The 12514-nt window shown below is 49.8% G+C and overlaps 5 protein-coding genes across 5 annotated transcripts; 2 read left to right on the top strand and 3 right to left on the bottom strand.

Moving 5' to 3' along the window:
• Positions 1 to 408: 408 nt before the first annotated feature.
• On the bottom strand, positions 409 to 1432 carry BU24DRAFT_114727 (uncharacterized protein). Its single transcript, XM_033520829.1, has 2 exons — positions 1267 to 1432; positions 409 to 1181 (listed from the first exon to the last, which is right to left on the bottom strand). The coding sequence occupies exon 2, from the start codon at positions 966 to 968 to the stop codon at positions 465 to 467; it is 504 nt and encodes a 167-aa protein (XP_033387519.1). The 5' UTR covers positions 969 to 1181; positions 1267 to 1432; the 3' UTR covers positions 409 to 464.
• Positions 1433 to 3451: 2019 nt separating this feature from the next.
• BU24DRAFT_418783 (uncharacterized protein) lies at positions 3452 to 4816 on the bottom strand. Its single transcript, XM_033527053.1, has 3 exons — positions 4540 to 4816; positions 3868 to 4429; positions 3452 to 3818 (listed from the first exon to the last, which is right to left on the bottom strand). Exons 1-3 carry the CDS (start codon positions 4704 to 4706, stop codon positions 3633 to 3635), a joined length of 915 nt encoding a protein of 304 aa, XP_033387518.1. The 5' UTR covers positions 4707 to 4816; the 3' UTR covers positions 3452 to 3632.
• A 215-nt stretch (positions 4817 to 5031) lies between these two features.
• Positions 5032 to 5837, top strand: BU24DRAFT_489200 (uncharacterized protein; the record flags this gene model as incomplete). Its single annotated transcript, XM_033533617.1, has 3 exons — positions 5032 to 5079; positions 5273 to 5397; positions 5484 to 5837. 3 exons carry the CDS (start codon positions 5032 to 5034, stop codon positions 5518 to 5520), a joined length of 210 nt encoding a protein of 69 aa, XP_033387517.1. The 3' UTR covers positions 5521 to 5837.
• Positions 5838 to 6023: 186 nt separating this feature from the next.
• On the bottom strand, positions 6024 to 8822 carry BU24DRAFT_439449 (uncharacterized protein; the record flags this gene model as incomplete). Its single annotated transcript, XM_033530304.1, has 4 exons — positions 8029 to 8822; positions 6773 to 7660; positions 6295 to 6723; positions 6024 to 6244 (listed from the first exon to the last, which is right to left on the bottom strand). Exons 1-4 carry the CDS (start codon positions 8798 to 8800, stop codon positions 6024 to 6026), a joined length of 2310 nt encoding a protein of 769 aa, XP_033387516.1. The 5' UTR covers positions 8801 to 8822.
• A 1199-nt stretch (positions 8823 to 10021) lies between these two features.
• Positions 10022 to 12391, top strand: BU24DRAFT_114560 (phenol 2-monooxygenase). The gene is made up of 4 exons (XM_033520828.1): positions 10022 to 10367; positions 10439 to 10450; positions 10505 to 11003; positions 11061 to 12391. Exons 1-4 carry the CDS (start codon positions 10197 to 10199, stop codon positions 12311 to 12313), a joined length of 1935 nt encoding a protein of 644 aa, XP_033387515.1. The 5' UTR covers positions 10022 to 10196; the 3' UTR covers positions 12314 to 12391.
• Positions 12392 to 12514: the final 123 nt, after the last annotated feature.

The raw sequence follows: 12514 nt of genomic DNA, 5'->3' as shown, positions 1-12514 counted from the left end.
AATCCAGCCTGTACGGAGTACCTCGACCAAAGAGATCGTCTGTATCTCTTCCTGTTTGCATTGCGGTTTCTCTTAAAGGCCCGGATTGCTTCCAGTCATAAAATATGCTACAGGAGCCGCCATCTTCTATGCAAGTCGCCCAAGCAAGTTCGGTCTACTCCTATCTTTTGAAGCAAGACTGTCGAAGGGCACTGCTTAGCGAAGCTTTGCACAATGCGATGCCGGGTGCTTCCAGTTCTCCGAGCTTTTCATCCGCAAGTCGCTTTTTCTTCGGCGCACTCTTCGTGCACAGTGGTGTGGCTCGTATATCTGTTCGGCGTAGTTGCATTCCACGCTTCCTCGTGGGAGCATGAATGCTAGGCTTCCGCACTACCCCGTGTCTATTCATATCATTCCAAGGGATACATCTCGACAATAGGCGCATTCTTCGACCCATCATCAACTGACATCCCAGGTTCGTCTCATCATAGTCGTGCAGACCAATACACAGCCAGTTCTCGACCTTCGGGCCATGGGTTGTCTGCCGGACTGACGACGATCTCCAGCGTAGAGCTATCGTCGCTTCTATACCGTTCGAGCGGTGGGAACGTCATGTCGGCTTCCAACTCCTGCAGCGGCGGCGCGTCCTGTGGTAGCTCGCATAGCGTCACTGCCGTTCCCTCGGCCTCAAAAACCTTCTTATCTGTCGAGTGCAATTCGGACGTTGATTGAGCCTTCTCGGGATCCTTCTCTTTTTTCTTCTTCTTCTCTTTGCTCTTCATGCCCCAGAATCGTTGACTCCGCCTCTTCATGGTGAGATGGACGGCGATGAAGAAGATGACCATGAAGATGATAACCAAGGCAAAGATGAGCATGATTTCGCCAGTCTTCGCGAGTGTCGGACCCGAATCTCCTGGAACATTTTGTGTCGACGAGGGAGGGGCCGACGACCCTGTGCTTGTCGGCGGTCTGGTGTCCTCGTTGACCATTTTCGATCCAGGGCCGGTGCGCGAAGATTTTCAGAAGAGCAGAGGTTCCAGTACCTGCGTGTCGAGGTTCACCGGGCTTATCGGGCGTTATCGGTCCCTCGAAGAAAGATCATGGGCTTGTTCGTTTCTTCTGCCTTTCGATCGGTGGCGTTTAGTTGTGGAACGAATGGAACTGAGAAGTGGTGGGAGAGGGAAGCCCAACTGGAAAGCTGGCTGGGCATAGAGGGGACTTAGTTAACGATGCGGGTTGGTCTTTTACTGCCTCCCCAGGCCCTCATTTCTGCCGGGGGTTACATACCAACGCCGACCTGATTTATTATCAAGCTGAGCATACGATACATTCGCCAGGTGTTGCGACTGGAGGCGTCGGTGCTAACGCGTGATAGGCAGGTAACCCCTGTGCGGATAATCTCTATCCAATCCTTCGGGATCGTTTGGGGGTGGGGGAGCTGTGGTTTGGCCAACATGCTGCTTCCTGGGAGTTAATTACGACCACGGGGCAAACAAGCATCTTTCAGAAAGGAAACTCGGTATTCCTGAAAAGGGACGCAAGGAAACATCTATTCACCATTTCGTTGCTTCAAGTGGGGAACTGGTAACTCTCGGAACCACCATGGAAAGGGATAGACAGACATACCAAAGACTCAAAACACAAAGACACCGACGAGATACAACACATCCAACACCCTCTCACAGACAGCAAGTCCAGAACCCGGATCCTTGAAGTAAAATCACGTATTCATGCACTCCCAAGACGGAGAGCTGCAGTCGTACCTCTTTGGTCGCCCAGCCTCCTTAATCAAGAACCCCCCTCCTCTCTTCTCTTGTCTCTCCCTCCTTCGCAATGCTTCCCTTTTTCCCTCGAACGCCTCCCGAGGCTCAAGGGCTACTCAACTTCCCGATCCATGAGTTGGGCGCCGCATTGCGATTACACCACAGATCTTTATTTGCACGACATGGGGATCAGATGGCGAGACCTCTCAAGCCACCGGCCGGTAACAGAGCCTGGCATCCGGATCATCGCCATCATCCGGCCTTTGGTCCGTTTGGTCCGCCTGCCTTGGAAATCCTTAAGACTCGTAGGCTCGTAGCCCTGACCATGTGTTGGAAGCATGAGAGCTATCAGCGCGCACAACAAGGTCAGATAGGTATTTATCAAGTAAACTCCAGGATGCTGATCGCTTTTGGGGTCGTTCCTCCGTCCTCGTCATCTTGATATGCGAGAATAGTCCACCTATAATCTTGCCTCCCTCGTATCAGCACACTAGCATTCACTCCATCCCATCCCTTCCCTATCTCGAGGATCCCTATCTCCAAAGATCACGCGCCGGAAACACCCCTTCGAGGTCAAGGCATCTCTTAAACCCCCATCGTCACGCGTAACTTGTAGATCTCACTCGCGTACACACGACTGCACACTACTACCGAACACAAACCCGCTCGCCTGCCTGCCTGCCTACCCCCGCAGCAACCAAAGTCTGGTACGCAAGCACGCAAGGTACTGAGCCCATTTCCCCGTCGCCGCAGTGTAACCATGATTCCCCAAAGCGGAAGGCTGAATGTTCCTCACCTTCCTGCCCTCCCCTTCCCCCCTTGCCAGCTAGGTTGGTCGGTCAGTCTTTGCTACCCGGCAGATCTAGGTACAGCGCTGCACTACATCGTACTTTGGAGACGATGTTTCAAAAGACGAGGGATGAGGCTGTGAGATTGAGGTAAAGTGAATTGCGGGTATTTAGTTGCTAGGGTGCGTGTTTGTTTGTATGGTTCTTGTGCTTTTTATAGGTAGCATGTGGGGCCCTTCTACATGGGCAGGTGGTTGATGTGTAAAGCATAGATATCGTAATATGTATTTGGTGCTTTGAAGATTTGAGTGAGGTGTCGAAGGGCATGGTGTTGGTCGTCTCGCCATAGTAAGTCAGGACAATTCGAAGAAGTATTAAAATTTACTGGATGATGACCATGAGTTCGAGGTTCATTAGAGAGCGATGTCGACAGTTCCTGATTGTTCCCGAGAGGGCGATGTACGCGTGAGCTTTATACAATTGTCCAAATCTAAAGCGATAAACACGCTCGTAAGCTTGATCGGTAGCGCTCGCAATCATTTTCTGGAGGTCTCTTAGTTGGAGAATAATTCGTTTGATAAGTTTCAAGTGATTCGAACAAGTGTGTGGATGTTTCTTATTTTATTTCATTTTTGATTGATGTTGATGTTTGAACGTACGGACTAGGAAACATCACTTGCATCCTTACCAAGTAATATTTTATATCCACGACTTTACACATGAGTATTAACTATGTCTTCTTTCCAATACTCAGACGGAAACACTACAAATACTCCGTAGAGAAACGAGAAGCGGCACATTGTATAGTCCAGAATCGAAGCACTGCATGTCCATTCAACCATCGGACGGCACTTTGCAAGCATAAGTCCATGAGCAGACTTTGCAGACGAACCAATGTCAAACCATCACTATCAACGGCTTTGGAGAATGGCATAAGAAGTAAGCTTTTAATATATACAGCTGCTAAAGAGGCGGAGTGGTCATTAGGTATGTGAACATATACATGTTTGAACGGTGGTAATCTGATAGTCCCGCGTTAGGACCAGAAGACTGAACCTGCGTCTTCGTTCCATCATCTTCATTTCTTCATCGACCTCGGATTCTATAGTTCCTTACTCGGGACATGCGATTCTTTGGATCTCAATTCCTTGTTTCCGGTCACTGGTCTTCCTGCCACAGCTTCAGGCCCACCAATCGCCTTGAATGCATTATGGAAAACCCATTCAGTCGCGTGCTCAACCGGCTCATCGAATATGTATGGGAGGAACGGAACTGCTGCAAGACCGAGCTGGATATTCTGTTAGCATTGAACCTGACTACTCCTGTGTGAGACTTACTCCAATAGGACCCCACGTCCTCACTCTTTGGTTCTTCAGATCCTTCATCGCTTTTCCAGAGTACCTTACAATGCTATGGATCAAGAAAGCGGGCAACCCCATACTAGCAATTGACTGGAACACAGCTCGCTGCGCCATAACTGCCCTGTAGTCCTCAATTGCCGGGACGTGACCGGGAAGTACGAGTGCGCCTCCTGTCGATTGATTGCCTTCGCCCTGCTTGATTCCCAAATTCTTGCCCATGTTCTTCACGGCTGCCGCGATACCATTGCTCTTGTCTTCGGTGGTGGTGCTGTTCTGGTCCTCCTCGGCGTACAGCTCTGGATGGAGGACTCGCTGATTCCTTATGTATGCCTTGTAACCTTCGTTTGCGACATCTCCAGCCAGATAGACCCATGATACTCCGTAGGCTCCACGTACGAGCCAGGGATGCGCGACAGGTCGGAACGATTCACCAATGTCGGAGGTATATGCTACATAGCGATGGGCGCTGAGCATAATCGTTCGGATTCGGGAAGCGTACGCCGCATATCGAAAGTTGGTATCGGTGGAGTCCTCCGACCTATTATTCACTTTTGGTTAACTTGGGCCACTGTATATGTCGGGATCGCATGGCACTGCATGGATTCTATGGCCGTGAAAGCTTGCAATAGTGAAGAATGCAGCACGTACTTTCCCTCGTAGAAGATATCCCATAGCTTCTCTTCATTGTCGAGTGTATCCTGCAAGCTCTTGGGGAGCTTCTTCCGAGGTGGTGGCGTTGAGAAGTCGGGTCGTGTGCCCTCCCGCTCGCGGGGAATGTCCTCGAAGTCGTCTTTCTTATCGTTCCCGTTCGCCATACTGTCTAGACTTTGCGATTGACTCGCTATTGAGCAAAGGAAAAAGCAACCTAAGGCTTTGTCGCGGATCAACGAAGGTTACCGAGCAATCGAATACGAAAGAGTTGAAGCCTGGACCAAGGTCCCTCAAGCTTCCGGATTTCCCAACGTCATTTACAAGCCACACGTGTGGCTGAACAGCTTTGTCATCACTTAGTCAGGATCATCGCTCTGCGCCGAAAGCTTCTCCGAACTGCCTCACATTCAACGACTCCACCCCCAATTGCCATCCATTGCCGCCTTACCTGCCCCTCTACGGCCTTTCAAAAACAAAAAAACCGCAAAGATGGTTGCTATGTACACAATTGCTGGCCGCCAGGTCGGATCGCACGTTGTACGTCTCCCCTGCCACCACGACCCTCCCTACCCGAAAAAAGTTGCTCCGCCGAGCTCTACTGCACCTGGATAGCTTCGAAAGGCATAGTCGACTGCTTGGACGAGATATTCTGGTACTTGGGGGGATGGAGGGTTTCATATGAGGACTATATCCGATGAATTCGTGCTGACAATTTGTGTTTACGGAACAGCTCGCGATTGCCACTCTCACCACCACCTTCGCCGGCGCATTCCTCGCAACCCGCGGTGGCAGCAAGCCCGAGCAGCAGGGACCACCAATCAACGCTAAGAGCAAGGAGGAGGAAAGCTTCGTGAAGTAGGATTTTCCCCTCCCGCAACGATGAACATTGCGAGCGATTTACAATGGAAGGACGCAGAGCAAGCGGCTAACCGCAGATATAGGAGCTTCGTGAACAAGGTCGAGGGCGAGAAGAAGTAAGCATGGTTTTCAATGGAACATGGCGAGCGTGTGGGGGAAATGGGTTATTTGAAGCCCGTCCCTCGGGGAAAATGATGGGAAATGGCATATATCGGATAGACGGAAGTGTACGCGAGACGAACTTTGGACGTGTAAAACTGTAGATACAGCGCCAATTGTACCACCAACCCATCGTCTTCATCATCAGCATCATCATAAGACTTGGAATTTGGCAGACTTCATTGCCGTTACACCGGATCAGTGCTGCCTTCTCCGTGCTCCGCACCGTTGGAATCGTGATACAGACAAATATCTAATTATTTAGGTCGAAATATACTTGATGCTGAAGCAAAAGCGCTCCACGCCGTAACCATCCCATAGGTATCTCGTAAAACATACAAACCTTAATCATTCAGCCATGCAACAATAGCCCCTGCAACCTTTCCACGCCGAAGCTCCAATGTCGTCCTAGAAGATAAAACAAGTTCAAAAGTAATAAGAAGTAATGTCTCAACGCAAGCAGATTAAGCATCCTCGACTTCCACCCTCTTCGCCATAGAGTCAAGGACCTTCATGTAGAATTTGGCAACATGATTCCGTGGGAAACAGATTTCCTCAGTGAGATAATCAGGTAGCAAGTCGAGAAGCTCTGCGTCTCTCTGTTCGTTCAACAAGGGGCTATAAACGAATTCTGCGTCATCGTAGGCTTCATCGCCATTGCTAACAGAAAGTTGGAAATGAAGTGCTACAATTATTTTAGCTGAGTTGTGTAATAAGTGATGGTAGGATACTTACTGCCATTGCGGCCAGTTTGGAGACAATCGTAGACATCCTCTCCATCATCGCCCTTCTTCGTGCCAACGACTACAAGGTTCGTCAGGTCACTGTAAAGATCAATCTTGTTTTGTTTCAATTGGGCTTCCTTCGCTGCTTCAGCAGCACCAGGGAGGACAACGCCTATTGAGCGAGCTTTGACAGCACTGCCTGGTACGGTCTTAGCTTCTGGCGCTGCTGAAGCCCTTGCTGCAACGAGCTTCGTAGAGAGAGTTTTGTTCTCATTTTGTGCTGATGTGAGGGAAGTTGTGAGTGTTTTGTTTTGGGCAGTTAGGCTCGCATTTTCCTTCTCAAGTCTGGCTATGTTTTTCTTCATGGCTGTCAAATCTGCTGAGCGGGACTGCATTTCGCTGATTTGCTGTTTGAGTGCCTTGATTAAGGCGTCTTGATCTATCAAATGTGTCAGCTATATCGTAGAAGGCCTGGAGTAAGAACTTACCCTTGGTCGTCTGATCTGTTCGCCTTTTCAATTGATCAAAGTTTGACTCCTTCCCTGACGTCGCAACTTCTTTCAGACTATCGTACTTTGTGGTCATAGCCTCAAGCTTCTTTGTGAGGTCGCCCACTTTGCGCCGCAATGCTGGATCTCGCTCTGTATCGGAAACACTCCCTGCTCGCCGTGGTCCAGCAGACGTTTGATGCCCTGCTTGTGCTTTGAGTTGTGCCCGTCTTGCGATAGGTCTGGGCGGAGGAGGCTGCGTCTCTGGTATCTCTTCAATCTCAATGGATTCTTCTATGTCCATCGCTTCGGGTTCGGGCTCTGCTTGGGTCTCCAGGATCGTTGATGGGTCTTCGTCCAATTCCATTTCGGCTTCCTGCACGCGTTTTGTTGTCCTTGACTTGGCGGTCGTCTTTGCTTTAGCTACTGCCTTGCTTGTCGCCGCACTCTCAGCTCCTTTACGCGTCTTCTTCGCAGGTGCGTCGATTTCTGCTGCTGGTGCTTCCTCCACCTTCTTGGCCTTTGCAGGTCGACCCCGCTTCGCTGGTTTGACTGGTTCCGGAGCTGCGACCTCATCTTCTTCTGCAAACTCTTCAACCTCTTCCGTGTCGCTTGTCTGTGCGTTCTGCACTTCCACAAGTGGTTTGCGACCCCTTGTGCCCGTCTTCTTTGCGACATCTACACTCTGTTTCTTCGCACCCTCAGCAGCAGCGCGACGCCCAGCAGCCTTTGGTTTTGCAGCGGCTTTCGTCGCAATCGATTCCTTGTCCTTTTGCGCGGCTCGTCCGCGTGGCTTGCGGGCTGGCGCTTTGTTTTCCGTGTTTGAATCTGGGGTGGGGAACGCGTTTGGGTCGTCGCGTGCCATTTCGTCTTCGGAGGCAGAATCGACTGTGAAGGAGATATTTGCGAGCGCATTGCGAGGCGCCATTTTGTTATTGCGAAATTATCGCGACGGCGCGGTGCGGTCAAATGTGAATGATGTGTGGTGGGTTACTTGGGGTTCTGGTTGCTGGGCATGTTGACGATCAAAACATTGTCCCACCAAACAGGGTCCGAGCGCCACATGGGATGGGAACACTTTTGGTACTCATGCTCGAGCTTCCATCCGACATCATCTATGGGAAAACTATGGTGAATAAATATTTTAGGGGGATTCTATCTGTGCATTCTGTTCGAGATGAGGATTCTGTGGGTCCCAAGCTTGCATCAACTTTCTGAAATCTTTTTTTCTATTGGTTGTGTATCTTTCTATTGACGCAATTGATCGTATATCTTCCCCATGGATCCTTCCCAGTTCTGAATGATTTTGTTCCCCGGACCTGCTGTAATAAGCTCATCCCCTTTCGTCCACTTGTCCATTGCCTCCTCGATGAATTCCTCTACAGTCAAAGCATCGGGATTCTGATCCTTCTTATTATCATCCGGATTCTCCCTTTCGCGATGAAGATCGGTGCCCACCGCCGGCGGTGCGATCTCAACCACACGAACATTAGTCCCGCTAATTTGTTGCCGAAGATTAATGGACCAGAAATGCATCCAGGCCTTCGTTCCATTGTAGACGGGGTTGATAGTTGAGAAGGGAGCGAAGCCGAGGACGGAGGAGACATTGACAATGACTGCGTTGGGTTTCGACTTGAAATGCTCCAACAGTCCAATGGCTAGGTGCATTGGTCCACGGATGTTGATATTTATCTCTTCATCTGCTTTCTTTAACAGTTCCGTGGGATCATCCTCGTTTATTTTCAGAGGTCTTTGTACACCGGCGTTGTTGACGAGACAGTCTACGTCGGGGTGTTCCGTGAGAAGCTTCTTGATGAAAGCCGGAATCGCGAATATCTCGCCTGTATCCAGGACGTAGTAATCTATTGCTCCGATTTCTTTTGCGGAGGATTTGAGGGTTGACTCGGTTCGGCCTGCGATGATTACTTTTTTGCCATCCGCAATGAGGCGTTCAGAGATGGCTTTTCCAATTCCGCCGGCTCCGCCAGTTACCAGCGCTGTTGTGAAGTTGTAAATCTCAGAAGACATGCTCGCGATGTGATGGTAGTTAATTGAAAGAGGAAATATCAATCATGGGAATATCAAAGATAACATCGCTATGGAAAGAAAAGAATACTTAGCTGTTATGCTATGTATTCTGATGACGTTTGCAAGCTCCATTTTAGTTCACGACTTCATTGCGTCATGACTTTGGCTGGGAAATTCGACCAGAGTAACCATCGGAAACCATGAAGCAATATACATTTTTTCCCATAGGATTGGTTTCTGTAAACATTGGACGAATTTTGCAATTGCTGTTGTGCTCCTCTGGATAAGCTGCTTACTGAGCGGATTAGCCTACAGAAGATCAAGCCTCTCCCGTCCTTTGACCCTATAACGATGCAATACTAATGGATGGTACATTGCTCAATGTAAAGCGGTCCCCAAAGGGTAATGATCACATATAAAATTCCTGTACATGGCGATGTATGCATTGAGAAACACGGTGCATCATCCACCTCGGCTGTCCCAATGTCCAGATTCAATTACATAGTCCCATTCTCCGCACCGGTGCTTCTCCGGGCAGCAACCTCACCAACCGAACAAATTGCGGTGTATTCTCCTCACCCCTGCATCCTTAACCTCCACACGTAAAGCCGTCGAACCGACCAAGTTCGGTCATTATTTCCATTCCCACTTACAACTAGCCCTCGCGGCATGACGGCCTCCCAGCCTTACCAATTCCTTACATATCAGAGTCCCGCTCTGCCCAGCTTCCCTGCTCCGCATGACTTCGGCCAATGGCGTGGCACGCGTGAACGGTGACGAGTACATGCACGAGTTGGTAGGTGACTTGCTAGCTGCCGCTGGACGTATCCGAATCCCATCGGTAGATGGTGGGGTAAATGGGGCACAGTTTTGGATCTGACAACCAGTTTGGGCCTTGCACCTATGGTTTTATGGGACGAGGGACGCAGTCTTACGACACGCCACTCCCCTGTCGTTGCGGACGGTCTTGTAAAACAATGGTTGGATTGGATCGACGGTGGTGGGGGGTGAGATTGATGGGGGGTTATAAGGGGAGGGTGGCCCATGATGACATTGTAATTTCGACAATTGTTCGTTTGTTCAATATTGTGTGCAATTTGCTTCAGGCCCTTTTGCAAAGCGCTATTGTCTTCTGGAATAAAACGCTTGACCAAGGAGCCTTGAGAAATTGCTGAGGATAGCGATTCAAATCATGGCAGTGACAGAGGCCTCAGAGTCGAAATGTGACGTGTGAGCCGCTCCCCATTTCCAATGTACCAGAACTTATTATCTGACACGATGTGCAGGCTTATCGTGGGTGCTGGACCAGCGGGGTATGTAACGCCCAGCGTCCAATCGATCACGAGGTTTGACAAAAGACGCAAATGCTGACAACGCCGATATATCGTAAAGTCTGATGCTAGCAGCATGGATGGCGAGATGCGGTATCAACGCCCGGATTGTCGATAAGAGAGGGACGAAGATCTACGCTGGGCAAGCGGATGGGTTGCAGATGCGCAGCTTGGAGATCTTTGATAGCTTTGGGTTTGCGGATCGGGCTTGGAAGGAGGCGAATCATATGATTGAGGTATTGTCAAGTCTTGTTTACCAAATGATTTTGGAAGTGCTAGTTCAGAGGCTAACGTGTCTTTTGTGTAGATGTGTATGTGGGTAAGTATGATGGGGGCCCAATTGTGAAAGCATTAACTTATGTCGATGGAATAGAATCCAGGACAGGACGGCGTGATTCGACGATCTGACCGTGTACCCGACGTTCCGGTTGGCCTCTCCAGATTCCAGCAGATTGTTTTGCATCAAGGTCGTATTGAACGATTCTTCCTCGATCATATCAAGAAGCACTCAGAAGACCGCATCCGCGTAGAGCGTGGCGTGTTGCCCGAAGTCATGTCATTTTCTGAAGAGGAGTTTAATGATCATTCAATAGATACGTATCCCATAACGGTGAAGCTGAGGCACTTAACGGAAGAGGAGGCAATGCCTGAGCAGAGCAAAGCGAGTGAAGTATCGGATGGGTTGTTCAGGAGCAACCTGGCTGCCGATGACACAGACGATCTTATCCGACAGAGTGTGGGGAAGGAAGGCACGGCGGAAATCGTACGAGCAAAGTATGTGGTCGGCTGTGATGGAGCACATAGTTGGACGAGGAAGCAGTTGGGATTCGAGTTAGAGGGCGAACCCACTGATTTCATCTGGGGTGTATTGGGTGAGTGAAAAGGTTCAACACTGATTGGGGATAAATACGATACTGACATCGCCCGAGATATCATACCGATCACTGACTTCCCCGACATCCGCATGCGATGTGCCATCCACAGTGCTTCATCCGGCTCTATGATGGTTATTCCTCGAGAAAACAAACTCGTGCGCTTGTATATTCAACTCACAGAGATCAAGCCTGATGCATCCGGGCGTGCAGATCGGTCGAAGATCACGCCGGCGACCATCATTGCCGCCGCACAAAAGATAATAGCACCTTACAAGCTTACCTACGAGTATTGTGACTGGTGGACGGCGTATCAGATTGGCCAACGAGTTGGCACGAATTTTGACTACAGTAGTCGCGTGTTTCTTGCCGGCGACGCAGTACACACGCATTCACCGAAAGCAGGACAGGGCATGAATGTCAGTATGCAAGATGCATATAACCTAGGATGGAAGCTTGGTCTCGTGATCAGGGGAATCGCTCGACCCGAGATCCTGAAAACTTATCAATCAGAGAGGAGGCGAGTCGCCCAGGACTTGATTGCATTCGACCACAAGTTCTCCCGCCTGTTCTCAGGCCGACCCGCGAAGGACGTCTTGGATGAAGAAGGCGTGAGCATGGAAGCTTTCCGGGATGCTTTTGTGAAAGGAAACATGTTTGCCTCTGGTCTGTCAGTGGATTACGGCTCCAGCATGCTCATTGCGAAAGAGGGCTCTTCCATCGACCAAGGCGACGGGACTGATGTTTCGTCCTCATATACCAAAACCCGCGTCGTCGGCAGGCAGGAACTAGCTACGAACATCAAGCTTGGAATGCGTTTCCCCAATTATAAGGTGCTCAACCAGTCTGACGCTCGGCCATGGCATCTACAGGAGAATTTACGTAGCGACGGACGATTCCGCATCATCGTATTCGCAGGAGATGTGCTCTTCTCCACTCAGAAATCGAAACTCGAAGCATTCTGCGACTTGCTGTCCTCGTCGCAGTTTCTCGCCCCTTATCTACACAGGAACATTGCCATGCTTACTGTTCATTCCTCGAAGCGGACTGAAACTGAATTACTGCGGGACTTCCCGGAGGTCTTACATCCATTTGATACTCGGACGGGCTGGGACTACGACAGCGTATTCGTCGATGATGAAAGCTACCACGAGGGATTTGGAGATGCCTACAACGGCTATGGGGTAGACAAAGAGGCTGGATGCGTAGTAATCACAAGGCCAGACCAATATGTAGGGTTCATTGGCTCGCTGAACGAGCAAGGATGGGAGGGAGTTGAGGGATATTTCAAGGGCGTTCTGATGAGTTGAAAAAACGACATGATGTGTAGACATGAATCTACTTGGTACTCCACTACATTATCACAGAACAATTGACGAGCTTTGATGATACTTACGACAGTGCGTTTCAACTCACGAGAGATTGTTGTTATGTTTCAACAATAATAATAGCAGCTGAGTGTGCAAGGTAGTACATATGTAGGTAGGCGGTTGTCACGGCTTGGAGACGAG

Source organism: Aaosphaeria arxii (assembly GCF_010015735.1).
Source record: "Aaosphaeria arxii CBS 175.79 unplaced genomic scaffold BU24scaffold_2, whole genome shotgun sequence".
Lineage (NCBI taxonomy): Eukaryota > Fungi > Ascomycota > Dothideomycetes > Pleosporales > Aaosphaeria > Aaosphaeria arxii.
The sequence above is the reverse complement of the archived record's forward strand: the minus strand, read 5'-3'. Positions and strand labels throughout refer to the sequence as shown.